The sequence below is a fragment of the Lepidochelys olivacea genome (genome assembly GCF_965140295.1).
Source record: "Lepidochelys olivacea isolate rLepOli2 genome assembly, chromosome: 4".
Taxonomy (NCBI): domain Eukaryota; kingdom Metazoa; phylum Chordata; order Testudines; family Cheloniidae; genus Lepidochelys; species Lepidochelys olivacea.
Genome location: NC_140414.1, coordinates 120,606,832 through 120,634,361, shown reverse-complemented (window position 1 = coordinate 120,634,361; position 27,530 = coordinate 120,606,832). Strand labels below are relative to the sequence as shown.

General features: G+C 37.4%; 1 protein-coding gene across 4 annotated transcripts in view; it reads right to left on the bottom strand.

The window, feature by feature from the left end:
* Window positions 1-27,530, bottom strand: part of RAB28 (RAB28, member RAS oncogene family) — an 89,935-nt gene that overhangs the window by 53,108 nt on the left and 9,297 nt on the right. For all 4 annotated transcript variants that reach the window (XM_084626507.1, XM_084626506.1, XM_084626509.1 and 1 more), the window contains exons 3-4: window positions 21,821-21,909; window positions 11,961-12,090 (exon numbers count right to left, since the gene is read on the bottom strand). In XM_084626507.1, the coding sequence (XP_084482633.1) occupies window positions 11,961-12,090; window positions 21,821-21,909 (219 nt within the window). The remainder of the gene's footprint in view (window positions 1-11,960; window positions 12,091-21,820; window positions 21,910-27,530) is intronic.

The window sequence follows — 27,530 nt, the reverse complement described above, 5'->3', positions numbered from 1 at the left end:
CTAGTTTCTCTCTCAGTCCAGGGGTCATATGATGGAAGCATATGAATAAGGGCTTATCTACACTATCTGTGGTTTGCTGATACATCTATACCGGTATAGTTATACGAGCAGAGCAAACGCAACATATGCCAACAAGAAGGAGTTGTATTATCAGTATACAGGTTTCAGAGTAACAGCCGTGTTAGTCTGTATCCGCAAAAAGAACAGAAGTACTTGTGGCACCTTAGATGATAATAATAATAATAATAGAGACTAACAAATTTATTTGAGCATAAGCCTTCATGGGCTACAGCCCACTTCATTGGATGCATAGAATGGAACATATAATAATAAGAAAAATATATACATACAGATAAGTTGAAAGTTGCCACACAAACTGCGAGAGGCTAATTAGTTAAGATGAGCTATTATCAGCAGGAGAAAAGAAAACTTTCGTAGTGATAATCAAGATGGCCCATTTAGACAGTTGACAAGAAGGTGTGAGGATACTTAACATGGGAAAATAGATTCAATATCTGTAATGACCCAGCCACTCCCAGTCTGTATTCAAACCCAAGTTAATGGACTGCTTGTGTGGACTGGTCTAGGCTGAGGTTGATGGTGGGACGGAAATTGTTGAAATCATTCAACAACCTCAGCACCATCAACCTCAGCCTAGACCAATCCACACAAGCGGTCCATTTCCTGCACACTACTGTGCTAATAAGCAATGGTCACATAAAACACCACCCTATACTAGAAACCTACTGACTGCTATACTTACCTACATGCCTCCAGCTTTCATCCAGGACACACCACACGATCCATTGTCTACAGCCAAGCTCTAAGATACAACCGCATTTGCTCCAATCCCTCAGACAAAGACAAACACCTACAAGATCTCTATCAAGCAGTCTTAAAACTACAATACCCACCTGCTGAAGTGAAAAAACAGACTGACAGAGCCAGAAGAGTACCTAGAAGTCACCTACTACAGGACAGGCCCAACAAAGAATAACAGAACGCCACTAGCTGTCACCTTCAGACCCCAACTAAAACCTCTCCAGTGCATCATCAAAGATCTACAACCTATCCTGAAAAATGATCCCTCACTCTCACAGATCTTGGGAGACAGACCAGTCCTTGCTTACAGACAGCACCCCAACCTGAAGCAAATACTCTCCAGCAACCACACACCACACAACAAAAACACTAACCCAGGAACCTGCCTTGCAACAAAGACTGATGCCAACTCTGTCCACATATTTATTCAAGTGACACCATCATAGGACCGAATCACATTAGCCACGCCATCAGGGGCTCATTAACCTGCACATCTACCAATGTGATATATGCCATCATGTGCCAGCAATGCCCCTCTGCCATGTACATTGGCCAAACCAGACAGTCTCTATGCAAAACAATAAATGGACACAAATCTGACATGAGGAATCGTAACATTCAAAAACCGATAGGAGAACACTTCAACCTCTCTGGCCACTCAGTAACAGACTTAAAGATGGGAATTTTGCAACGGAAAAGCTTCAGAAACAGACTCCAGGGAGAAACTGCTGAGCTTGAATTAATATGCAAATTAGATACCATTAACTTGGGTTTGAACAGAGACTGGGAGTGGCTGAGTCATTACAGATATTGAATCTATTTCCCATGTTAAGTATCCTCACACCTTCTTATCAACTGTCTAAACGGGCCATCTTGATGCCCTTACTCCACCTTTTCATGTTCTGTGCGTGTGTATATTATGATCTTCTTACTATATGTTCCATTCTATTCAACCGATGAAGTGGGCTGTAGCCCACAAAAGCTTATGCCCAAATAAATGTTAGTCTCTAAGGTGCCACAAGTACTCCTATTATCAGTATAGTTATACTACCTCCCCGAAAAACATTAGTTACGCCAACAGAAGCACTCTTCTGTTGCCATAGCTGCATCTACACTGGAGGGGTTTGCTGGCATAGTTCTGGCTGTCTGGGGTATGTGATTTTTTGGCACCCCAGACCCACAGAGCTAACCTGACAAAACTTTGTCAGTGCAGATCTGGTCACTGTAGACCGGCCTAGGAACAGGCCTGCTGTGGGGTATATGACTAGGCTGAGTTCATTCCGGAGAAACTCAAATGAGCAGGAGGATTGTGTGAACTGCTCTACACAGACACTCTCCTTAGTTCCCAGGCAGAGGATCTGCAGAGCGCAACCCTGCAGGGAGCAGGAGCCAGCTCGAAAGGTTGGTGGAAGAACTGTGTTCTTTTGAACTTTATATTGAACAAGCCAGCCTCTCAGAAAGGGAAGGTTATTGAGAAAATACACATATTTTGAAGTTTGATTAGCTGGGGAAGAAAGGGTAATGGAGGCAATAACTGGACTCAAAGCAGACCAGGAAAGCCCTGATATAGAAAGGATTCACATGAGTGCACTCTAAAGCCAAACATTCATACGTAGACTGGAAAATGTTTCTTTTTTGTGGTCAGATAAGATAGGTAATAAGATTGTATTTTGTGTGAATGCAAGTTAAAGGGTACACTAAAATATAACCTTTAAACTTCACAATATAACAGCACATCATTTCCTGCTCAGAGATAGCACTCCAAGATCAATTAATCATTGCTCAGGCGAACATAGAGTCAACATTCTTAATTAGTGTTGATGCACTCTCCTCTATGCCCTCATCTGTCATGAAGACTGTTTAAAAATCTGAGTTATTAGTCTTTATTGGGGAGAGGATCTGGTTAATATCTCTAAGAGTAGAAATCATTCATCCATCCACCATACACTGGTGCCTGATAATTTCTACCCCCAATATAATTTACAGATAACCACCGCCCTGAGACTATCTAGGCAGCTATAAATCAAAAAGAGAGTAGCTCCCATGCAACCTGGGTTAATTTTTGTTTACAATATATCCACAGAGAATGTTGGTTTGACACTTGAGGAGTCTGTTAATACATCAGATACAGAAAATATAAAAGAACTAGTCATGGTAAAAAAAAAACCACAAATCAAATAAAATATAGTAGAACCATGCTAACTCACACTAATGACTAGAAAGCTTACAGTGAATTACTGAATTGTTAGAAAGTGAACACACAAAGTTAAAAAAAAGCAAAGATCTTACTGTACAAAATTTACTTGTCTTAGCTTGTGATAATACTTAATAAACTTGTAGAATACAGTATCTTAAAGGGATAAAGTCAACACACAGGTTTTTGTTTTGAACTACTTGCTGAGAACTGGAGCTTATTTCATCATTCCATGCTGCCTTGATTAATATTTAATACAATGTAACTTTAGTATTGTAATTGACTTTAGCAAACAAGTTCTTTACTTCTGTTATTAACATTCCTGTTTTAGAAAAGCTGTATTATCACAGTCATCACAGATTTTACAACAAATGTGAAATTCAGTATTTAATTTTGCTGTCAGAAAATAAATGTGAAATGTTAATCAGTTGCTTACTGAATAAATAAAAATAAAAGCTTGAGAAGTGCTGATGTGATTAAGCAACTGATTTAATTGATGATAGGCTGCAAATGAAGGAGGCAGATTTGGCTGGACCTTGGTTACAATCTATACTTGCGCAGTTTACATCAACCTAATTATGTCAGGGTACACACTACAGCCTTGCTTCCACCAATATAAGTGCCTTACTACATCGACATAACAACAACTCCACCTCCACGAGAGGCGTAGGGCTTATGTCGGTATAGCTAGGGCGACACAGAGTCCATTTTAGACTCTGTGGGTTACTTACATCAGCTCTTGGAAGTCATTCTTATCTATTTCAGGGCTTCATGCGGGAGCTGTGAAATTGACAAGAAAGCTGCTCACAGATTGTGCTGTCACCCCGGGATGAGTGGGGGGCTCCAGCTAGAGCCCAGTTGCCCACTGGGCTCCCCACTCAGACCCAGGCTACTGCCCTGGCTCCCCACTCGGAGCCAGGCTACCCCCACGGTCCAGGTTCCCCACTCCTAGCCACGCTACTTCTCGAGCTCCCATACCTGGCTGCATTGAGGTGCCCAGCTCCCCACTCCTTGCTGGGAACCTGCCTGCACCCAGGCTCCAGGCATGGAACTATGCACTGGGAGCCCAGGCAGCTGCTGTGTTTCAAGCAGCGAGCCGGGGGGGCAGCCAGTCTCCAGGTAGGAAGCTCCTCACACTGCCTCTCAAGTCAGTGGAAGCACTCCTGGTGGGGACACTCACCACCGCTAGACGGAGGGTAGTGTGGACATGAACTACTGCAGTATTACTGAGGTAGCTGTAAGTCAACCTAACATAGGTTGACTTAAGTTTGTAGTGTAGATAGACATGCCTTCAAACTGAGCCTAACAAGACCACTGAGATATGATGTGGGAAAGTAAAGGAAGAAGAGACGAGAAAGGAAGAAAACCCCATCATAACAGAAGACTAGGAGAAAAGAGACCATATATCCTGAAGAGAACAGTACTGTTTTCTCATAGAAGGATGGTTCCCCTAAGTTTTTGTGTTTTTTTCTGTCTCCTGCTCCTAATGATCTAATCTGCAGGGCAAATTCCTTCTTTCCTGCTGCACAGAGAAGAGATAAATACTCCAGAAGCAAGAGGAGGAAAAAAACATGAAAAACTTAAGGGACCTCAACTCATCCCAACACACCTAAGAAAGCCAGTACTAAATTAACAAATAGTATAGTTCTCTCAAAGTAAGGTTGGTGTGAGCAGAGGGAGAGGGACAAGGAAGGCAGGGACTGTCTCCTAAATTTTGGGGTTTCTTCAGCTTCTCCTACTTCTGGATGGTTTAATCCTCTGGAAGTTAAGCAAGGTCAGGTTACCCTGCTTGCCTAGAGGATCTGCTTCTGAAGACAAGCCTGAAAGACTTTAAAGAAACTAACTATACAGGGAACATATATCAAGGGGCTAAAGCAAATTTTTAATGAAATCTTTTCTACCTAATTTTGAATCCTGCAGTATAAAGCAGAGATAGTCCAGATAGTTATAAAAGAAAAGCTCATGTGATTGTCAACTAATAATATTGTACTGTACTGAAAAGAGAAAGTTAGATACTTCTGCAACCTGCTCCATGGGAAAAAACCACAAGACTGTGAAAGTTATCGTATTGTGATTATGCCAAACTGGAAAAGTAGCTCTTTTAAATTTGATAAAAACAATAATTAATATGGTGTTTAGTGCTCTGAATAACACAATTCTGCATCCCCACCTGGAGGCAAAACAAACTTCTACCTGGAAAGGGCATTCACACCAACATCTCAGTGGCTGGGTTCTGAAGGTCTACCTAAAGTCTTTGACTAGCAGGCTACTGATGTAAAACAAACAGTAAAGTTACCTAAGCAGTTTTTGGCAGTTTTCTGTGTTAAAGTAACTACTACTTAATATTATGATTTCAAAGATGTTAATATTGAGGATGTGTAATGATGGAAGCCACATATGATAAAACTGCTTCCTAAGAAATGCTGAAAATACTAATGAGTCAGATATTCCTTACACAAAGGTGTTCGTGTCCACAAGAGACAAATGTGCATATATAAGTGCCACAGGAGAAAAAGCCTAACACACATGCTGCTGAATGGAGTGCATGTCATTTGTGAAGCCAATCTGCAAAACATGCCAGAGGTGTTTGGAAGAAAAACTTCAGTAAACAATCTTGTTGCAACTGTTGTATAAAAAAAAACACCAAAAACACCACATACACATTCATAACTATTTCTGAAAAGAAAGCCAGATACAAGCAATGCTTAACAGCTCCAGGTAAATCCTCAGTATGGATTTCCTTATCAGTATTCAGTGGATGGAACCCTGGGTTTCTTCCCATTTTCTACCCTGCAGAACAGCCGAATAATTAAGTTTTCTTTTAAAAAATGAGAGAGAGTGAGAGAGAGAGAGAGATGCATATTGTAACTTTGTCAACATACCCAAATCATCAAATGTGTCACTACAGAAACACAACACTGCAGATGCATGCAGTTCATAAGTGCTTAAAAAGCACGAAGCAGGCCAAATTAAGGCTGTCTGTCCAAATGATCAGATGCTGAATACAACATCATTAGAAGTCACAAAGAAAACTTCTAATTAATGGGACTGCAATTAAACATGCAGAATAACCACTGTGGAAATAGTGTCTAATGGCAGCCTTCAGTGATGCAAGTACGGTGGTACGGTACGGTACGCCATACCAGTAAGATATTTATAGCTGGTATGGCGTACCGGAAAGACACAGGAGGAGCCCGCCCCCAGCCCTTCCAAGCAGCTGCATCTTCTGAGTCCTGCTGCATGGGGTCTGTACAGCAGCCCTGCCGGAGGAGTTGCACGTTTTGCCCCTTTCGCCGCTGTGGTTCCTGGGATAGCCATGCGGTTCATGACCCTCCCGAGAATTGCAGCGGTGAAAGGAGCAGAACGTGGGGCCACCGAGCAGCCCCACACCGGCAGCTCCTTTGGCATGGCTATACCGCCCCCAGCCTGGCCCCTAGCCCTTCCACGCAGCTGTGTCTCTGAGTCCTCCCCTCCCTGGGGTATGTACAGCAAAAGTCTTCGGCACAGCGGGAGGAGGACGGAACTCCCCTCCCCACAGATAACGTAGGATGGATGTGGATCATGGGGAGGGGACAGGGAGAGCAAGGGGGACCCTGGTGAGGAGGAGTCACGTGCAGGGTCATGTGGGGAAGTCACGTGCCCCCCCACCTTTGTGTCCCTCCCATTAATGCAGCGTACTGGCAAGAAAGGATTTCTACTTGCAACACTGGAAGTCTTCGTAATTACACTACTGCAAGGGAGAAATGCAGAAATAAACATTATTGGAATAATCTCCAAAAGCTAACTGAAAAGCAGATGAGAAAAAACACCGCTCTAAGACAGGTAGCTGGAAGAAGCCATAAAAGGCTAGAAGAAACGAACAGAAAATATGTGCCTAATTTAATGAACAGGAGTAATTCCACTGACTACTTGTTTAAGTGCTTTGCTAGATCAAGATTCTAAGTATCATACTGTTAACATACCTGGATTTTACACAAAAAAGCAGGTTTTGTTGCTAAAATTCAAACATCCACACTTGAAAATTTGGTCTTTAGAGAAGTAAAAAACATTTTAAATTAGTTGAAATTAAAATCACCTTATTTGTATTTTGTGACAAGTGATCATTAGGAATCCAATAAATCCGTTTGCCATGGAAAAATGCAGAATTTGTGTTTTTACAGAGAATCTTTAGTTTTTACATTTTGTGAAAAAATAAAAACATATACAGTAGAACCCCGTTTATCTGAGTTTCCATCACCCAGCTCTTCGTATTAACCAAGCTAGGGCTGACAGCCCGAATCGGGGCGTGGGCTGTCAGCTGAAGCCCGAGCTCCACCACACACGGCTGAAAGTAAGAGCCCCGCCGTACGGGGCTGAAGCTCTCCGGATTATCTGAATTTTCGATTAACCAATGTGGCCCCGGTTCCAATTAGGTTGGATAAATGGGGTTCCAGTGTATCAATAAAACACTGTGTTCAACCGATACCTGTGGCTAGGGAAACTAAAGTTCAGCGTCTCATTTTAATTGCGGAAAAAAATAAGATTTTTATGGGTTTTTTAATCAGAGAATTTGGGGGATTTTAATTACGGAAAACTAGGATCCCTGGTGATGCTATATATCCATGGATACTCTGATCATTTATGGAATTAGCAATCATTACGGTTTAGTTTCTGATGTCTTGTCTCAATGAAGGACCCCACAAGCTTGATACACCGTGGTCATGATTATGACTTTGGATGAGATCTCCACTTACACAGAACAAGACTACAACTGGCTGCTACAGAGAAGAGAGTGAAAACTATCTGAGACAAGTAATAAAAGTCATTGGAAGTAAGGATAACAAAGTACTAATAGACCTTGTTATAAGGAACTGGGGATGAAAGCCAATTGATACAAAAGTTTAATCTGCCTTTTCTGCCCATTCCAAAAGATATAGTTGTAGCCATGTCTGTTCCAGGATATTAGAGAGACAAGATGAGTGAGGGAATATCTTCTATTGGACCAACTTCTGTTGTAGAGAGAAAAACAAGCTTTTGAGTCACAGAGAGCTCTCCTTCAGGTCTGGGAACGGTACTCAGAACCTCACAGCTAAATGCAAGATAGAATAGATTTGTTTAGCATAAGTAGTTAGCACATATTGTAAGGGTGCTTTTGTCTTTTATCATTTTCCTGTGAGAGTTCGTATGAGAGCATAGTGCACTAAATGCCCCAATAGCAATTATCACCACACTCTTGAATGAACTCTCACAGGAAAATGGTGAGAGACAAAAACACCCTAAATAGGGTGACCATACATCCTATTTTGGCCGAGACAGTCCCTTTTTTTAAGCCCTGTCCTGACCATCCTGACTTTTTTGCTAAAAATGGGCATTTGTCCAATTTACACTTGCCAACTGATCAAGTCAAAAAATTGGGGTGCGGAGGAATGTGTGTGTGTGTGGGGGGAGTGGCAATGGCACCCTCACACAGAGGGGGCAGGGCTTTGGCAGGGGGCAGGCGGGGTTTGGGTGAACAGTGATGCCAGCCCCAGCCTTGCATGTGGAGAGTGGGGGAGCCAGCCTTGCATGGGGAGAGCCTCATGCAGGGAGGAGCAGGGGTGGGTGAGCAGCTTGGGCCAGCCCTGCATGGGGGGATAAAGGCTCAGGCTAGCCCCATGTGGTGTCCCTTTTTCCCTTTGGGAAATATGGTCACCCTAACCTTACATCACCTGTGGGGTGAACACTTCACAAAGCGATCACTCTATATCTGACCATCAGTCCTCATCCTCAAAGGAAATGTGTACAACACTTTCAAAAGACAGACATGGAACTTACATTCATAATTCTGCTAGATACCAAAAATCATGGACTGAACAGACACGCTGGATTTATGGTTTATTACAACAATCTGTAATCCACTAACCCCCCCCACCCCCCGTTTTGTCCTAAAACTGCAGAGATGTTAATGGGTCACTCTACCTTGAATGGTCCCTTAGAATATGTGCTACCTACTTTTGCTGAACAATCTGTTCCATCTTGCATTTAGCTGTAAGGTTCTGAGTACCTTTCCCAGACCTGAAGAAGAGCTCTGTGTGACTCAAAAGCTCGTCTCTCTCAGCAACAGAAGTTGTTCCAATAGAAGATATTACCTCACTCACCTTGTCATTCCAAAAGATGACTTTTACCAAAAAGTCTGTAACTCATGAAAGCTTATGCTCTAATAAATTGGTTAGTCTCTAAGGTGCCACAAGTACTCCTTTTCTTTTTGCGAATACAGACTAACACGGCTGTTACTCTGAAACCTGTCATTTTACCAACATGTTCACTTCCAAACCATTTAGTAGTACAGCGAAAGCAGAATTTAAAAAAAAAAAAAAAAAAAAAACTCTTTACTAACAAATATGCTAACTGTCTTCTTCTATGGCTAGCAAGTATCATAAGAAGATGCAGTACACAACTACATTAACATTCTACAATACTTGATGATAACTTGCACCATTTGAAAACAGCATTTATTTGGAAAAGGTATTTTCAACTACCTTAATGCATGTATGTACGTAGTTCAAAGTGAAGGAGGAAAATGTAGACTTAAGATATCATCTCTTCCCCCTTCTTAAAATATTATCTAAATGAGAATTATTTCCCCACTTCAGTTAAACGCTTTCACAAGAGGACTAACTGACATCAAGAAAAGTTCCTATTCCTTCACAGGTGGTATCAATATGTGGAATAGTATGATAAATGGGAGTTTAAAGCAAAGTAACATTAAGATACTGAAAAGGGACACCAGCACCTTTAAACATATGCCAAGACTTTAACCACGCATTTTTGAAAGTTGGGCTCTTAAGTCAATATTTAGTCACCTAAATAGTGGCCTGATTTTCAGAAGTACTGACTTGAATGGGAACTGCTTGGTACTCAGCATTTTTTGCAGTTTTCTAAAAAGATATGCTGTAGCTCAAACATAAATTATGGTTTTGAGACAGAAATTATTGGATGAGATTATTTACCCTGTGTTATGCAGGAGGTTAGACTAGATGATCATAATGCTCCCTTCGGGCCTTTAAATCTGTGACTCTGTATGTTCCAAATAGGTCGCAGCTCCCAACACGTTTTCCTATCATCACCTACTGACTGCAGAAGCTGAGCCATTCTAAATGGAATGCATTTATTTAGACGCAGTTGTCAGTTGTGTTAGCTTTAACCCCTGTGATACATAGGCATCAAAACCATACTTCTCCTGTGAGTACTGATCTTATTATCTGCCTGCTTGTGTCACAACAGGAGCATGAATACAATAAAGTACTCAGGACATATTGAGATAGAATCCTTCTTTGATTTCCTCTTCCTGTTATAAAGTTTGGAAAGGTAATTAATTTCTAAATGCTTCATTCCGGTCATGGTTAAATAGCAATAAGGCACTTGGATATAAAATAATTACTAATCTACGTAGCATTCCATGCTCCCTTCCTCTGGAGAGATGCCATACTTCTAGAGATTTCCATAACAGCACTATACATTCTTTAGGATCACAAGAAAGTTCTATTTTGCTTTATTTTCATATCCAGCTGGCCACAGAACAGACATAAATTAGAGGCTCTCCAAAACAGATGAGAGGTACCCCACTCCTTCAGCTCATATATTTATGAGCTACAGGCCCTTTTCTTGGTCAATGTCAGTCTGCTATTCAAAAATTCATACAGACCCATAAAACCAAATCCTACTTTCAGTTGTATTCAGTGAGTTCCACTAGTTTAATGAGGTTTCATGTACATAATTAAGAAAAGAATTTGACTCAAATTATATAACAGAGATACAGTTCTCTCCTTTAACCGAAATTGAAAATCAATGTCTGATTTTCTGTCTATGATGGTGTCATTCCAGCAAAACAGCATTACTTATGTGTATCCTCTTGTAAATACTTTACAAGCTTTGCACAACTCCAGGTGGGAAGTCCAATTTCTAGGTAGAATATAAATCAATGAAAAATATTTTTCATTTGGATTTCAACAGAATCTGTACTATTGGCTCTGGTGTGTTATGGTACAACAGAGTCTATGTTATACTTTCAGAAGTGCTATTTATATATTGTAACTAAGTGTTGCTCTGTGTTCTTCCCAGAAAAACAAAAGCAGTCTTTCATAATGAACATCAGAAATAGTTTCAGCATTGCGGTTGCAACTCTAGAGTTAACGGCTAGGAATTAACGTATCTCAACTTTACTTTCATTTGCTTGTAACAGTTTCAAAAAGTTATCTTTCTGGATGAAATGTATCAGGTTTGGTCTTGACATGAACATGAATTATTTGAGAAAGACACAAAAATGTGTTTTACCCTTTGTGTTATTTAAACAAATATATGTCCGTTACTAAAGATTATTAGAACTTTTTCATTGCATGGCTTTTTTTATCTTTTTAAACTGGGCATAACCTGCTCCTACTGAAGTTAATGGTAAAAAGATTAAGAGAAGTGGGATGAAGCCCTGTGATTTCTAATCAGGGAGTTTCTGAAGGACTGATTAAAACCAGGAGAAAATTAGGATCCAGCTGGTATTTTTATGATTGGGAAATAATTTCTTAAGAAGGGTTTTTGATGATTAAGAGTAAGAAAAGGATTAAACTATGTTCTGATGATCAAAAAAGGGTTTACAATGAATGACAAATACCAACAGAACTATGGAGAATAATCCACCTCTAAATTATAGACGGTATGCAAGAAAATAAAAATGCTCCAGGAAAAAATCTCTTTTTATGCTTAAAGCTTAATTCCATGCTTTTAAATTATGGAAGCAGATTATTTTATTAACTGATTTCCACCTAGCAAAGAAAAACAGTCACTGTTACAATATAGAATTTAGAAAGACCTAAAACATAAAACCCATTATGTTGTTCCTTTGTAACTAAAGATCTGTCTTATAGTATTTCTCAATATTAAACAAACAGCCAAAGTACTTCAATTAACTAGTATTTATGCATTAATAACTTACTTTTATTGCCTACCAACGCCACAAGTGGCTGAATTTCTGATTCTTCATTTGCTTTCTTTACCATATTATACCAGTCTTCTAAATTTTCAAAGCTCTGGTAATTGGTGATGTCATATACCAAAAGGATACCCTGAGGAGAAAAGATATATTTGAAACATTATACATTGACAAAAGTTATTCATTGCAATAAGTTACTATTAAATTCACATTAAGTTTATTTTTTAAAATTCTTCAAAAGCTGAGATGCCACTAATTGTAAATTTTGTTTTATTATTATTATTATTGTAATCCAAACTGAACAGTTAGGATTCAAGCAACTCCACTAAATAAATATTTTATGAGATAAGACACATAGCAGTACACAGACTTTATTACTCATATATTAATTGTATCACAGCTAGAGAAACACAATGGAAATTTAGCAAAGAAAAACAGCAACCAGTATATTACTCAGAGTAGAATGTCACTGTCCAACATTTACATTTCTTTTAAAAACCTCAAAAGCTTTTCAAAATGAAAGTTAATATTGATTTAGTTAGGGATTGGTCCTGCTTGGAGCAGGGGGTTAGACTAGATGGCCTCCTGAAGTCCCTTCCAACCCTGATATTCTATGATTGTAAAAACTAAGTTGTAAAAGGGCTGCTAATTATCTAGTTTTCACCATAGGTTTCCAGATTTGATTTTTTTTTTTTTTAAATTGTGAATCACATATTTCTTATTGCCTGCCTGCTGCTTCTATTCTCCCAGCTGGGGCAAAAAGCCAGCTCCAGTCCTTTACTGTTGTAGAAGACAAGTATTGGCAGGCTTTTAACAAAACTCTAAGGGCCTGATCAAAAGCTCAGCATAGGTCAATGGAGAGACTAGCATTGACTTAAATGGACTTTAGGTCATGTCCTAAGTGAGAAATATTCAAAAGACAGATATTAGTCAGGTGTCCCATAAAGTCCATTATTTTGTGGCGAAAGTCCATTGACATCCCTGACTTCCCTGCAGGCTTTAGCCTATCTCTTCTCATCTTTTTTCCTCCATGGATTCAATGGTCAGCTCTCACCTTCATTCTCTTCTCAATTATTCACCCCTTTGTCCTTCTCTCCCACTGTTCCCTCCAATTCAATATCCCATAGCCCAGGCTCACATCCAGAATCTGCTTCTGCTGATCCTGTTCCCATCGTTCTATATACCTCTAAAGAAAAATCACAAAGACCACGTAGCGTTCCTCCACTACAAATCCATCCTTTTCTCCTTATGTACCACCAACTTCCTTGCAAAACGGCTTTACTATTCCTTCAGAAGCCCTGCTTATAACCTACGACAACTTTGATTCCTCCCTCTCCGTACAGTATTATCAGCTTCTTCAAGGAGATGGACAAGAACTAGCATGATCTCCCTTTCACCCTCTTCCCCATGAAACACTCTTTCCTCTTTTATCTCACTCACTGAATCTAATGTCTTGCACCAACCGTTCCCTTCCAACTCTTCCATCGCCTGCCCCTTGACTCCATCTCTCCCAGTTACTGATCTCCTTACTCCTACTCTACCCATTCTTCCGAAATATTTCAACCTGGAAATATGCAGGAGGGAAGTAGCAGTTATATAGCAAAGTTACTTTCCTAACTTTGAACATCAGTTATACAGTAGGAATTGGGGGGAAGGGGTACAAAGAGACTGGGATTGGGACAAGCCATGCCCTCAAGCAAGTATGCTCATGAACAGGTCAATCAAGGTAACAGTTGACTGTGAGGACTGAAAGTGTTCACATGGAAACTCAAAATAAAGATCATTGTGAACTGGAGATGTGCCATCAAATACCAAGGAGAATGTAATAGATACATACTGCCTACTAACCAAGTGGCTATTCTACACAAATGGATTTTTGAGCAATTTGTGGCTGTTATAAAAACAGAGTGGCAGAAAATAAAGGAGGATGGTAAGGTCTTGAAATGAAAAGATAGACCCCCTTGGCAAAGCCCCACCTTCATTCATCTTGATTTGGGCAATAAAGCAACACCCCAGTGAGGGCAGAAAGCTTAACACAATTTATCATAGCTACCTGACAGTTGGGATGCCAAAAAACTGCACTGTATCCAAATTTTTGTTTTACTAGTGGAAGCTTTGTTGTGAGCAAGACACAGTGTTGTGCCATGTCTAATGGGAATGGAAAAAGGGGAGCACAAGGGTAGGGGTTGTTTAGGTAGGAGAATAGGAGTGAGGTTGGTAGAAAATGAGGAGGAGCATGTGGCATGCTCCTTCCAGCTCCAGTACTGCCACCTTCCCCATTTAGTAGCAAAGCATGACAGTCCTTATCTCAGATAGCTCCAGAGTTCAGAAGACACTTGGGCGATAGCAGCATGTTAAACAAAATTAATGCAGAGTAACGTATTTAAAATATTTATACCTAACATGATGGGCTGGCTGTCTCCAGTATCTCTTCAGACCACCACTGTGCTGCTGCAAAGCCAAGCATAGCCCCTGCTCCCCCTTAGGAGAAAAGGAATCCCACAACAGAGGTTTCGTGGAAGATACTCTTGAAGTGAGTTCTAGCAGCTGTAGCTCCACAGTGTCCTTACTATTACCTTCCAGGCCATCTCCAACACTGCCTTAAAAAATGATGTACTTTCCTCAATCATTCCCTGTCTTTGAATCCTCTCACTGATTGTCCCACACAACAAGTTTAAACTCTTGGTACTTGCTCCTAAGGTCCTGCACAATTCTGCCATGGCCTGCCTGCCTGCCCGTGTGCACGCACACACACACACACACACCTCTAACAATACCGACTTCTCCCTGCTGTTTCCTCTTTCTCCCACTCCAATGTCTAGACTTTTTTCCAGGTTACCCCTTATGCATGAACTGGGAGATCACTCTCAGTATATCCGGAACCGCACCCTCTTCTTAATTAAACAACAGAAGCAAATGCTGATGTCTGAACTCATGGAAATGATATAGGATTGACAGTGTTCACTACTCTCTCCTTTCATCTCTTGGGGCTTACTTTGATTGCAACCCAGGATATCCACAAATTGTGGAAACAGGCCCAATGCTGTCTTCAAATACCGGATATCAATGTGTTACCCAGGTTTTATATCAGTGTAACTCTATTATTTGAGACATGGACTGGCAGGGATGCAATAGAAGACAAGGACAGACTGATTTTATGGCCTTTACACTAAATACTAATCTGTAATCTTATTTTTTGCCCCAACAAAAAGATAATGTATAATGCTCTACCACTGACTTATTCTGAACTTTACAATTATGGAGGTGCTGGTCACAACTTCATATCTAATATTTAGTTCGGTTTTCTACTGAAAGCAGAGATTCAACCTTCATTTTCTCTGGAAAAATACAGTGTATCCTCCCCAAACTTACAATACTTTAAGTACAGAGAGAACAGATATAAAATTCTATCATTGCTATTTCCCCAACATGCACATGAAATACACTTGGAGGCATTTTTAAAGGATAAAAAATGAGAAAGAAAAACAATTAAAATTAGCCTGGTAACACAGATGTAGCACACTGCCCCACCATGAGAAAGAAAAATGTTTGAGAACTGACAGGATACCACGACGTGAACAGTATGTTAATTCTCTAGTCTCCGGCACATATTCCCTGCTTGCATAACAACATTCTGGCAATGGAGACATTATGCCTACCTTACTGTACATGTGAGTGTTTTTTGTTTCTGAATTGTAGCATATTTGCAAAAATAGTCCACTGGAAGCTGAGTGTACTGCAGAAATGATTTGCTGGTCTCTAGAGAAGGTATGGTCCGCACTACTCTTATTCTGTTAACAAGCTAATTTATGAAGTAGCATATGCCAACTCTGAAGGATACTTTACACTAGAGATATGGATAGGGTCTGCAGCTATACAGCTCAGAGTTGGGAGTTGGTCTAAAACATATTTACAGCATAAAAATGCAATTCTAAATGCTTCATAACAGTATTAAATGGAATTATACATAATTTGACACTAGAAAAAACATTTAAGAAGTTTCAAATATTTACAACAGTAGTATATTAAAAAGATTAAAGAAAATGCTAATCCAATAATTTTATAGTTTAAATATTTTATTATCAATGCTTATCAAGTTATAGCCCTATCCAAATGATAGATATGATTACGAAAGAGCTGATTAAATTTTAATTTGACATCAAATTAAATTAAATTGAATGCTCATGAAAAGCCTCAGATTAAAAGTAATAGACACTGAAATCTTCTAGCCACAGAACAGACGGAGCTCACGTAGTGGCATCTTCCCCCTACAAACATGCAGAGAGCATCCATGCTTAAAAGGTAAGGTAGTTCACTGTCTATGCCTATTAATCATCAGCTTCTCTGAAGAGACGAACCTAAAGGTTGCCAAGACTGGCAAATCTGTGATGTGGCCACATTCTCACTAGGGACTAGATGCAAACTACATAGCTCACAAAAGTACAAAAAGGAGCCAATCTACTTGCATCTTCTTTTGTAAATCTCTTAATAAGTTTTCCCATTGTTAACATAGGTACATAAAAGTTCCTTATACTGATAATTATCACAATAATACATTAAACAAAAATCTAAGTTAGCTTTTAAAGGGTGCCTTACTCTGGCTGTTTAAATAATATTTACTTAGCACCTTTCATTCAGAAAGATCCCAAAGCTCTTTACTGTCTGCTAGAATCATTTCAGCCACCACGAAATTTAGCCAGCTCTGGGGTGGAATGCAGCAACCACATCATTCTGGGCTAGCAACACTAAAACAACAACAGTTTTAGGAGGGGAAGTAAATTACTAACTTCTTCAGCTGAAAGTACATGGAAAATTAGGTAGATACACTGGAAATAGACTGAGACACCAAGGTTAATACCACTCCGATTGCAAAATGTGACATAGGAAGCCCAGAGCTCTGTTCTATGCCTCAGCCACAAGATGGCATCTCTAACAGTACCATAACCCAAAGCTCCATCCTGGAGAGTTGATTCTATTCTGAATGAGAAAGAAGGAAGCCACTAATGCCAATTTCTGCAGCACCTGGAGTTTCTTTGAATACCCCTCATCCAAATACTAAGCACACCCAACAGTCTGATTATGTCATCTGACCAGATCATGGACTAAGAGGATATGGGTACAGGATATATTGTTTACAATGACTTGTGCAGAATCTGTATCTACCATATGCCCCAACCCAGGAAAATGATGCATATGGGTAGTAGACCTCTACATCCACGTGGAGTCCATGTGACTTGCACAGGCATAGCAGTCCATTCACACACAAGAAGTTGCAGAATCAAAGCTTTACATGGTTAAGTTCCTTGGGGCAGGAGGCAAGTCTTTTTTGCAGGCAAAGCAACAAGAAAACTACCAGTACTTAATAATTAGTTCTATGGAAATGACACATGACGTTATCTGCCTTAAGAACTGAAATTATTGCCTTTTGCACACTTAATAGAACCTAAATGAAATATTCTGGATAGATATTTATGCAGACAGTATATGGTTGCTTCGGTCATACATTCATTTCACAGCTAACAAGGCATTAAGGGCCAGATTTAAAAAAGGTATTTAGGCATGTAAAGATGCATATAGGCACCTAGTGAGATTTATAAGGCACCTATCTGCATCTTTACGTGCCTAAATACCTTTATAAATCTGATGCCTAATGATCTGGGATTTATGAACTCACACGTAAAAGTGATTGGATGTGAAGGGACTGACTTTTCAGGAAAGATTAAAAGAACTAATGGTAACATTTTGAAAACCACATTGATGATTTAGGCACTTAAGTCACTTATTCAAAAATAATTTTGGTACTTTGGAGACAAAATCCCATTGACTTTCAATGGGAATTAGGTGTCTAACCTGCTTACATGCTTCTGTAAATCCTATTAGACACCTATCTGCATTCTTAGGCATTTAAATACTTTTGTTAATTTGTAAATGGAGACTGGAGCAGTGGCATATTTCAAGACACTAAGTAGGTAGGTAATAATTCCTTATGAATTTTTTGCTTCAAGAATATCATCATATATTTTGTCTTAATTAAATATCTAGCTTTGGCTTATTATAATGATCAAATACATTATTCAATCATGGAATCATTTTATCTATGAAATAAAAGATCCAGGGCTGAAACCTTACCTTAATATTCAGTATGCATTATATTTTCACATTACTTAATTCCAAGATATACACACGGGTTTAACAAACAGAGCAACTGATCAGGATGCAGTATTTCTATTTGCACTTTTTAAAGTTAGACTTTAGCATATCTCGTAGCAGGTTATCAAAGTACAAAAACCTCTTTAGGCAAAAACAAATCAAGTCAGAGTGCAAATGGATTCTCCGATTTCATCCCTCTGAACAACCTGATTGTATCTCTAAAGAGCAATTAGTTTTGGGTCTGAATTAAGGTGACTTCTTATAGTCGTTGGTGACAAGGCGAGTAACACCAGCAATTTCAACTGCCTGCTGTGTTATGGAATGCAGGTGGATGCAGCTATATGTTCTGCCTATCTACTCCCTTTCTTTATACTTCACTATATTGCCTGCTCCCAAGAATTTTGTTATATATGTAGACTAGGATTCTTCCCTTCAAATTCCACATGGTGCCCTATTTCGATCTCCCCTTTTTCGTTTCCACTAAACCTTCAGATTCCCTACATTGAAGCAACTTTCAGCCTGGAAGAGAACAGACGACAGCTTCTTCCAGAACTATCCATGCTGTTTCATCTGTTCTTCATGGAGGCTGCTGGGAAGCTAATGCTAAGAAAGTGTTCAGACCAGCCCTGGGAGGACAGACATCTTGGCATAATACTTACTAGAATTAAGGAGACGGAAACTGACATTAATTTATTAGAAAGTTGCAACTAGTGTAGTTTATCAATCAAATAAAAGTAGCTTTTGCAGTTCTTAGTTATTTTAATGGAAATGTTACCAGATCACCCAATGCTGCTAAATTACAGATTACTATGATTTAAAAGAACACAATCAGCTTTATAAAAATCACACTTTGGTCTGAATTTTTTGGGTCTACTATTGCTACAAGAAACTCCTAAAATCATCAGTGAAAGTAATAAAAGAAAAAGTATGTGTGCTCATTGGGAACACTGTGAATAGTTAGTTTCCTTGTTTCACTGCAGTCACTTTCACCTGTTGCTTGATAGGTCTTTCACAGGACAGAGAAAATCTTTTTAAAAAAAAATTAAGTTAAGCGTGGCCGTAAAACCACAGACGTTACCAGGGTGACTCAGGTTCAGGTGTAATACTTAAAACTACTTAGCCTTTTTTAGAAATTGACTGAATTTTAAATCGACAAGGAGGTCAGATTATTTTACCCTATCAATTTGCAAATCTTAGTCATTTTAATTAGCAGCCCCTGTTCTATATTTATTAGTGTGATGCCAAGCCTCCACTCTTGTCCAAGTCTAGAGCCATATTCTTCCCTTTATTGTGAGAAGTAGGGACCAGAAAATAGAAGTAAAAAGAAAAAATACATGAAAACAATACATTTTATCATATACATTGTCTATGGTTCCTGTTGCAACTATTGCCAAAAATAAAAGAATGTAGTACTTAGTTTGATGTTACTAAGCCAAAAATAAAATTATGTGCTAGGGCTATCGATTAATTACCGTTATCTCATATGATTAACTCAAAAAAATTAATCATGATTAATCAGTTTTCATCGCCCTGTTAAACAATAGAATACCAATTGAAATTCAATATTTTTCAATGTTTTTCTACATTTTTAAATATATTGATTTCAATTACAACGCAGTATACAAAGTTCACAGTGCTCACTTTATATTATTATTTTTATTACAAATATTTGCACTGTAAAAATGGCAAACAGAAGAAATAGTATTTTTTAATTCACCTCATACAAATACTGTAGTGCATCAATCTCTTTATCGGGTAAGTGCAACTTACAAACGTAGATTTTTTTTTGTTACATAACTGCACTCAAAAACAAAACAATGTAAAACTTTAGAACCTACAAGTCCACTCAGACCTACTTCTTGTTCTGCCAACTGCTAAGACAAACAAGTTTGTTTACATTTACAGGAGATAATGCTGGCAGCTTCTTATTCACAATGTCACCTGAAAGTGAGAACATGCGTTCGCATGGCACTTTTGTAGCTGGCATTGCAAGGTATTTACGTGCCTGTTATGCTAAACAGTCGTATGCCCCTTCATGCTTCAGCCACCATTCCAGAGGACATGCTTCCATGCTGATGATGCCCATTAAAAAAATAATGCATTAATTAAATTTGTGACTGAACTCCTTGGGGGAGAATTGTATGTCTCCTACTCTGTTTTACCTGCATTCTGCCATATATTTCATGTTATTGCAGTCTCAGATGATGACCCAGCACATGTTGTTCATTTTAAGAACACTTTCACTGCAGGTTTGACAACACACAAAGAAGGTACCAATGTGAGATTTCTAAAGATAGCTACATCACTCAACCCAAGAATTAAGAATCTGAAGTGCCTTCCAAAAGCTGAGAGGGACGAAGTGTAAAGCATGCTTTCAGAAGTCTTAAAGAGAGCAACATTCCAAAGTGAAAACTGAAGAACCTGAACTACCAAAAAAGAAAAATCAATCTTTCTGCCGGTGGCATCTGACTCAGATGATGAAAATGAACATGCATCAGTCCATACTGCTTTTGATGGTTATCGAGCAGAACTCATTATCAGCATGGACACATGTCCTCTGGAATGGTGGTTGAAGCATGAAGGGACATATGAATCTTTAGTGCATCTGGCACATAAATATCTTGAAACGCCGGCTACAACAGTGCCATGCAAATGCTTGTTCTCACTTTCAGATGATATTGTAAACATGAAGCGGGCAGCATTAGCTCCAGCAAATGTAAATAAACTTGTTTGTCTGAGCGATTGGCTGAACAAGAAGGAGGACTGGGTGGACTTGTAGGTGTTAAAGTTTTACATTGTTTTATTTTTGAATGCAGTTATTTTTTGTACATAATTCTACATTTGTAAGTTCAACTTTTAAGATAAAGAGATTGCATTATAGTACCTTTACTAGGTGAATTGAAAAATACTATTTCTTTTGTTTTTTACAGTGCAAATACTTTTAATCAAAAATAAATATAAAGCGAGCACTGTACACTTTGTATTCTGTTGTAATTGAAACCAATATATTTGAAAATGTAAAAAATATCCAAAACTATTTTAAAAAATGGTATTCTATTATTGTTTAACAGTGTGATTAATCGCCATTATTTTTTTAATCGCTGGACAGCCCTATTATGTGCACATCATTAAAAACTGCATCTCATAAATCTACATGTTGTTGCAATATTTTGTTTAGTCCTAGCATTCACTTAAAGTTGTTTCATAAGCTTTTGGGGCAAAAATTAATTTTCACTATATGCATGTTCTGCAAAAAATATTTAGCTACCTGGTTGCCTCCTTTTGTTTGCCCTCTTATAACCCCACTTGCTTGTATGAGCTTAATGGTGTAGGATTGCTCTTAATTTCCTCCTTCTACTTTTTCCCCTCAGGGGGCATCTGCTCTCAAAGCAGCCAGTATATCTACCATACCATGTGGATATCCAAACAGCCTTTACTGTTTACTGTGATTGCTTTTCTCAACCCAAGCCACAATGCATGGAAACATACATCTGTTTTTCGAGAGTTGTTAGGGATCTGCAAACTAGCACCTTTGCTGCTTTTTTTAAAGCCAGCGCAAACATCACTATATCCAAAAATAAAACTTGCACATAAATCAATGCTAAAATAAATTTTAAATTAAGCAGATGCTTAATTTTGTGACTAAAAAAGTTTCCTGAAAGAGTACGATTATGAAAACAAAGTTGATAACTTTTGTTTTGTTTTTACTGTACCTGGGCTCCATAGATATATTTATCCAACATCTTGCCTCCTATTGTTTGTCCCCCAATATCCCACACTTGAAGAGTAACATTCAAGTTTCCTGAAAAAGAAAAATATGCAGAAGCTGATTTCTTTGAAGACATTGATTTGATGAAGTTAGATGCAACTAAATTCCAAATGTAACATTAAAGCAGTTGATACAATTCCAGCATATTTGTACTTTTTACAAATATTTTCTTGTACACCTAATAAATGTTTGGTCAAAATATGGAGATGAACAAATCAACTGGGGAAAAAAGTTAATTCCTATTAAATTATACTCATTAAGATCCAGTAAAAATATAGCTAGATATGAACCACATCTCACTGTAAATGTTCTATGGAGGAAAAGAACTAGAATGGTATAAGGTACAGTTTTCCTAAGTCGAAGTTTAATAATGTATTTCAGAGAAGCAATCTGAAAAGAAGCTTAATAAAACAAATCTTTATACCACAATAGTTGCATTGTCCTTTATTTCTAGTAATATCAACCTAACCACATATTTTATCTCCCGTGCGCCTGTTCAACTGTCTTAAACATTTAAAACTAGGATGCATGCACAGAGTAACTCTATTTTGGTAGAGCTGTTCTCAATATTACTGTACAGCTAGGTGACTATAATGGAAATGCCAACACAACCCTATTTTTAGGATACAAAATCCTTCCTCCTCTGCCCTCCCCCCTCCAAAGAGGCACTCAGCCATAAACCTGACTTGGCTTACAAATTCTCAGCCTCTAAGTTATTTTTTTTTAAACCAATGACTAGACCATCCCTTTTTGGTACACCACTCAAAGTAGCTTTAAATTCAGTTTTGAAGACCATTATTCTATACTGTAGATAATGGGTTTTGTTTGTTCTATACACAACCCCTAAAAAAACCCAAGGAACAGAAATACCAAAATGAATGATATGCAAAGAGGTTAAAAAAAAAAATCATCTTCAGTCCATGCAAACCTGTCAAATTCACATAGTTGTTAAAGTCTATTGCATCCAAAGAACTCAATGGTCCACTGAGCCATCTTTAGATGTAATGAAACAGATGTATTTTATGAGCAAACAATCCAAACTAGCACACAAAAATACATACATACACACAGATCTATGCCAACCTGTAACACACACAGAGTGCATAACTTGACTGTCATCTTTTATGATCAGATACCTTCTACAGTACAAAACTGATTGTCAGGAAGCATCAGACTCTAGTACAGTAAAGTTCAATACAAATTTTCACCAGTCTAACTACAATGCATACATTAATAATACTTTAAGTATAAAAAACTATAACTTCCAATTAATTTTTATTTCTAGACAAAAATGCAATAAAGTGACACATTCCACATAAGTCATAAGTCTAACATTTCTTAACTCATACCAATAGTGTGGTATGTAATGGGGGAAGAAAAAGCAAAATACTATGGGTTACAGAGAGAGTTTTAGCCTTAAATTGGATATTTATTATTATATTACAAACTTTATGTTCTTGAGCAAAATGTTGTTATCTATTTACCCATAAAGAAACAGAGCATTTACATGAAGAACTTTTATTAGCATTAAATGAGTTACACAAGTAAATATCCCACTTATTGATGAAAATTTATTCTACTGCTTTGTGACAGTAGACAGTAAGTTACAAACAGATACATGGATATACTGTGCTTGGGCTACAAAATGTAACAATTACATTTTTATAACACATTTTGTTTTACTTTGGTTAAGTGTTCAGACTTTTTAGCCAAATCTTTTAAAATTGGTACATATGTCTCAGATGTGAATATTTCATGTACTTACTAAAAGATTCAATTGATTCAGAATACTAAAAACAAGCTTTACTTATTAATCTGTTTTTAAATTTATGACATCCCCTTCTTAAAAACAAAGAATATTTATGGAAACAGTGTATTTATGTTCAATATTCAAATGTAACCTTTCACCTGTAATAAGAAACATATCTGTTTTCATAAGGCATTGACAAATCATTAAATGATGCTTTTAAAACTTAGAACATAAATCTATAGTGACTACAGATAACACAGGAGTAAGTCTTTCATAACACATATGTGGTTATGAACAAACTGGTGAATCAGCACTAGGAAGCAACTATGCTTCTTCAGTGGGTAACCAAATTAAATACACCCAAAAGCCCACCAAACAACTCATTCTGTAGTGTCCTATATCTAACTTCATTGTAACAGCCATGTTAGTCTGTATTCGCAAAAAGAAAAGGAGTACTTGTGGCACCTTAGAGACTAACCAATTTATCTGAGCATAAGCTTTCGTGAGCTACAGCTCACTTCGTCGGATGCATACTGTGCAAAGTGTAGAAGATCTTTTTATACACACAAAGTGGGAGGTATTTTTTCATCCTTGGTGTGTATAAAAAGATCTTCTACACTTTCCACAGTATGCATCCGATGAAGTGAGCTGTAGCTCACGAAAGCTTAGTCTCTAAGGTGCCACAAGTACTCCTTTTCTTTTAACTTCACTGTATTCGTTCTATTGCCAATTTACCATTTAATTCATGTTAGATATATGGGAAAATATATTAGAAATAGTGTAATTTTTGAAACAAGGAAATTTTAGAATCATAATTGTGTGTGTTAAAATGTTTCCAAATTGATTACTATCCAATGTTGGAGACAAACACAAGTTACTGGGCTCAATACAGGGGTAACTGGGTTATCTTCTCTGGCCTGTGTTACACAGGAGGTCAGACTAGATGATCTAGGTCTCTTATAGTCTTAAAAACTTATGAAGTTTTCCCCTTCTATTAATATTATAGAAAATAAAATCTTGTTTGTCTAAATAAAGCTTCATTGTTTCATTCATGTTAAGGTGACTCCTGGCTTAAATTAAACTAGAGCAATTACTGAAATTCATATTGATTATGTAGAGTAATAAATTAGTATTAACCCTATACTGCTTCATATGTTTTTTTGCAAGATTATTCCATGTTGTGTAGTATCTATTTTGTGGTCAACTTTTTAGGATAGCTATGACAGTAGAAAAAATCTGAACAATATGACTATTTAAAATTCAAATATCAGATATGGTAACATTAAATTTTACTTTTGGCATAAAATGTATTTATCTACTGACCAATTTAAAGGAAGTGTATATTAACTCATGAGTGGCAATAACAAAAAAGTTAACTATACATGAAGAAAAATATCAACAGTTTGCTTTTTTACAGCTATAGTATGCTTTCTCCAAGCACCAAAATGAATGTACCAGTAAACAATTAAAGCTAAAGAATTCCAGAAAAATTGCATAGAGTCTATTGATGACAAACAAGAAAATTCAAGTGGAGTTTTTTGTTTGTTTGTTTATTAATTTGTTTTACACACACTTAGTAGAAAATGGCATGCATTGGGATGCAAAAAATGAGTAAATTGGAACATATAGGTATATAGGTTGCTTTTGGTCTGAACTGAAGCCACTAAAAGGATTCAACAGTGACCTTTGTAAAAGTATGCTTGGTGCATTGGTTAACCTTACTTAAAGCGCTGCACAGTCCAGATGAAACTAAAAACACAAGTCTGCCTACTTCTTGTACTGAAGACTTAAAAAATCCTTTTCACAGTAGAACCCTGTTTAGTGAACTGTACCCACAACCTCCCTGCAAGTATTTTGACTATGGCTCTTAAGAAGCTCTATCAGCAGAACCTCTGGCTAACAGATAGACTATTTAAAGCCATAAAATCTGTAGAGTGATTGCATCCAGACTTTACAGAATATTGGATCATGAAATATACTGAAATGGATCGGTATTTGGAAAATAATTACCTGGAAAAAATTTCATGGAGAACACTAAAAATCAAATTGTTCACAATTACACTACTCAAAAATACTTGCAAAATGTATTAAGTTGTTATTTTATTTGAATCATCAACTGGTAAAATGTTATTCCACTTCTTACTGTAAAATTATATCAGTTACTAAAAAAATTGAAAAGTATAAGACTATACTGGATAAACACAACATTCCAAACCAACATTTCATTTTTATCTACTAATATTAAGTTCCTATTTGTTTTTAAATAGTTTTTATGGGGATGGAATAATACATATTTCTGTTTGGTTTTAAAACTATCATTTCAATTTTGAAAAATCTGCTTACATTTAAAATCAACACATAAATTAGTGCTGTTCCAAAGTCAGTTATCTACCAGCTGTCCTACTAAAGGATGCAAACTAGTGTATGTTTTTCTACTGATATTTGCATACTTTTGTCTAGTTATATGAATTCATCTTTAGAGAAATATTAATAACTTTGAATAAACAAAACTAATAGTTGCAATCAATAAATTAAAAGAATCCATTTACTGAGGAAGTGCATTCCATAGTTACTTTTTGAACTTTAAAACCTTTCCCCCCCAAAATCTGACTTTTCCATAAAAATGAGACAGAGGGACACAGTGAGAAACCAAGGGAAAAATGCATCTTTCCTGATATAAAATGTATTTATTTTACAAATACAGAAATAAGAAAATATACATGAGCAGTCACTATTCTATATGTTTGGGTGTGATTTACACCTACACTCTTATTTTGAAACATAATAATTATGGAACAAAACTATTATGAATGGGGACAAAAGTATTATACTTCTCCAAATTTTCCACCCAAAAGGAATATTTAGAAACTCAACAACTAATAGCTTCTGTATGTTTAACCATTGGAAAAAACCTTGCAAAAGTACAAGTTCTCAGCATACATGCTGTATGATTTGTGTACACATTCCATTTACAAGTGCTGCTGTAAGTATTCTGCATAGTTGTATTTCTAGAAGAGCAGGCAGGACAATAAAAAATTACTCTATCCATTTTATACAGAAATAAGCACACAGAGTTGGAATTTGCGTCAAGTCATACACAAAAGAGTACAGTGGAATAACTAATAAAATAATCTTGAAGAACAGAATCCTTTTACGTACTCCTGCATTCTATATCACTTGGGGGGAAAATTAACATAACATTTAAAAATTATTGGCAATATAGTTTTAACAAAATGAAGTTCAGAACACTGCATGTTTTCATGGAAGATTGCAAATTTCTTTTCTAGTTTGCTACTTGTATGTTACCAAAATAAAGACAGAACTTGCATCAACTTTATCATACCTGACTGCAACTTAATACTTAAAAGTGCTTTTTCCAGCTTTCATTTATTAAGCTCACCAGGGTAAATTGCTTTTAATGGAATACTTTCATGCTTACAAATTGAACAGCCACAATGAATGAATGGTTCTTTTTATACCCCCAATTGTTCAGAAACAAACTTTAAGCACTAACCATTCTTTTTTTATTATTTTTTGCATTTTCCATGCAGTGTGTGCAACTGGCATCTAAATAGTTTCTTTGCCGTCGTGAACTGAAACATCTTGAATGCTCAAACTGTATTTTTATGAGTGCCGAGGGACGTTAAATTTTAGTGGTCTATTAAATGCCAGCAATTTCATGCTGCCTTGCATAAAACAGCATTCACATATTAGAGCACAGCGATTCCATAGGTACATTATACTTCTCCCCCACAACCGAAATACAAGTTCAGTGTATTTTATCTAAAAAACTAGATTTATTTCAAAATGTAAAGATATTTTCAGTTAATACATAATTATATTTGGTTTATGTTGTGTATTATACTACTATCCACTTGAAGAGGTTAATTTTAATAGGGATACC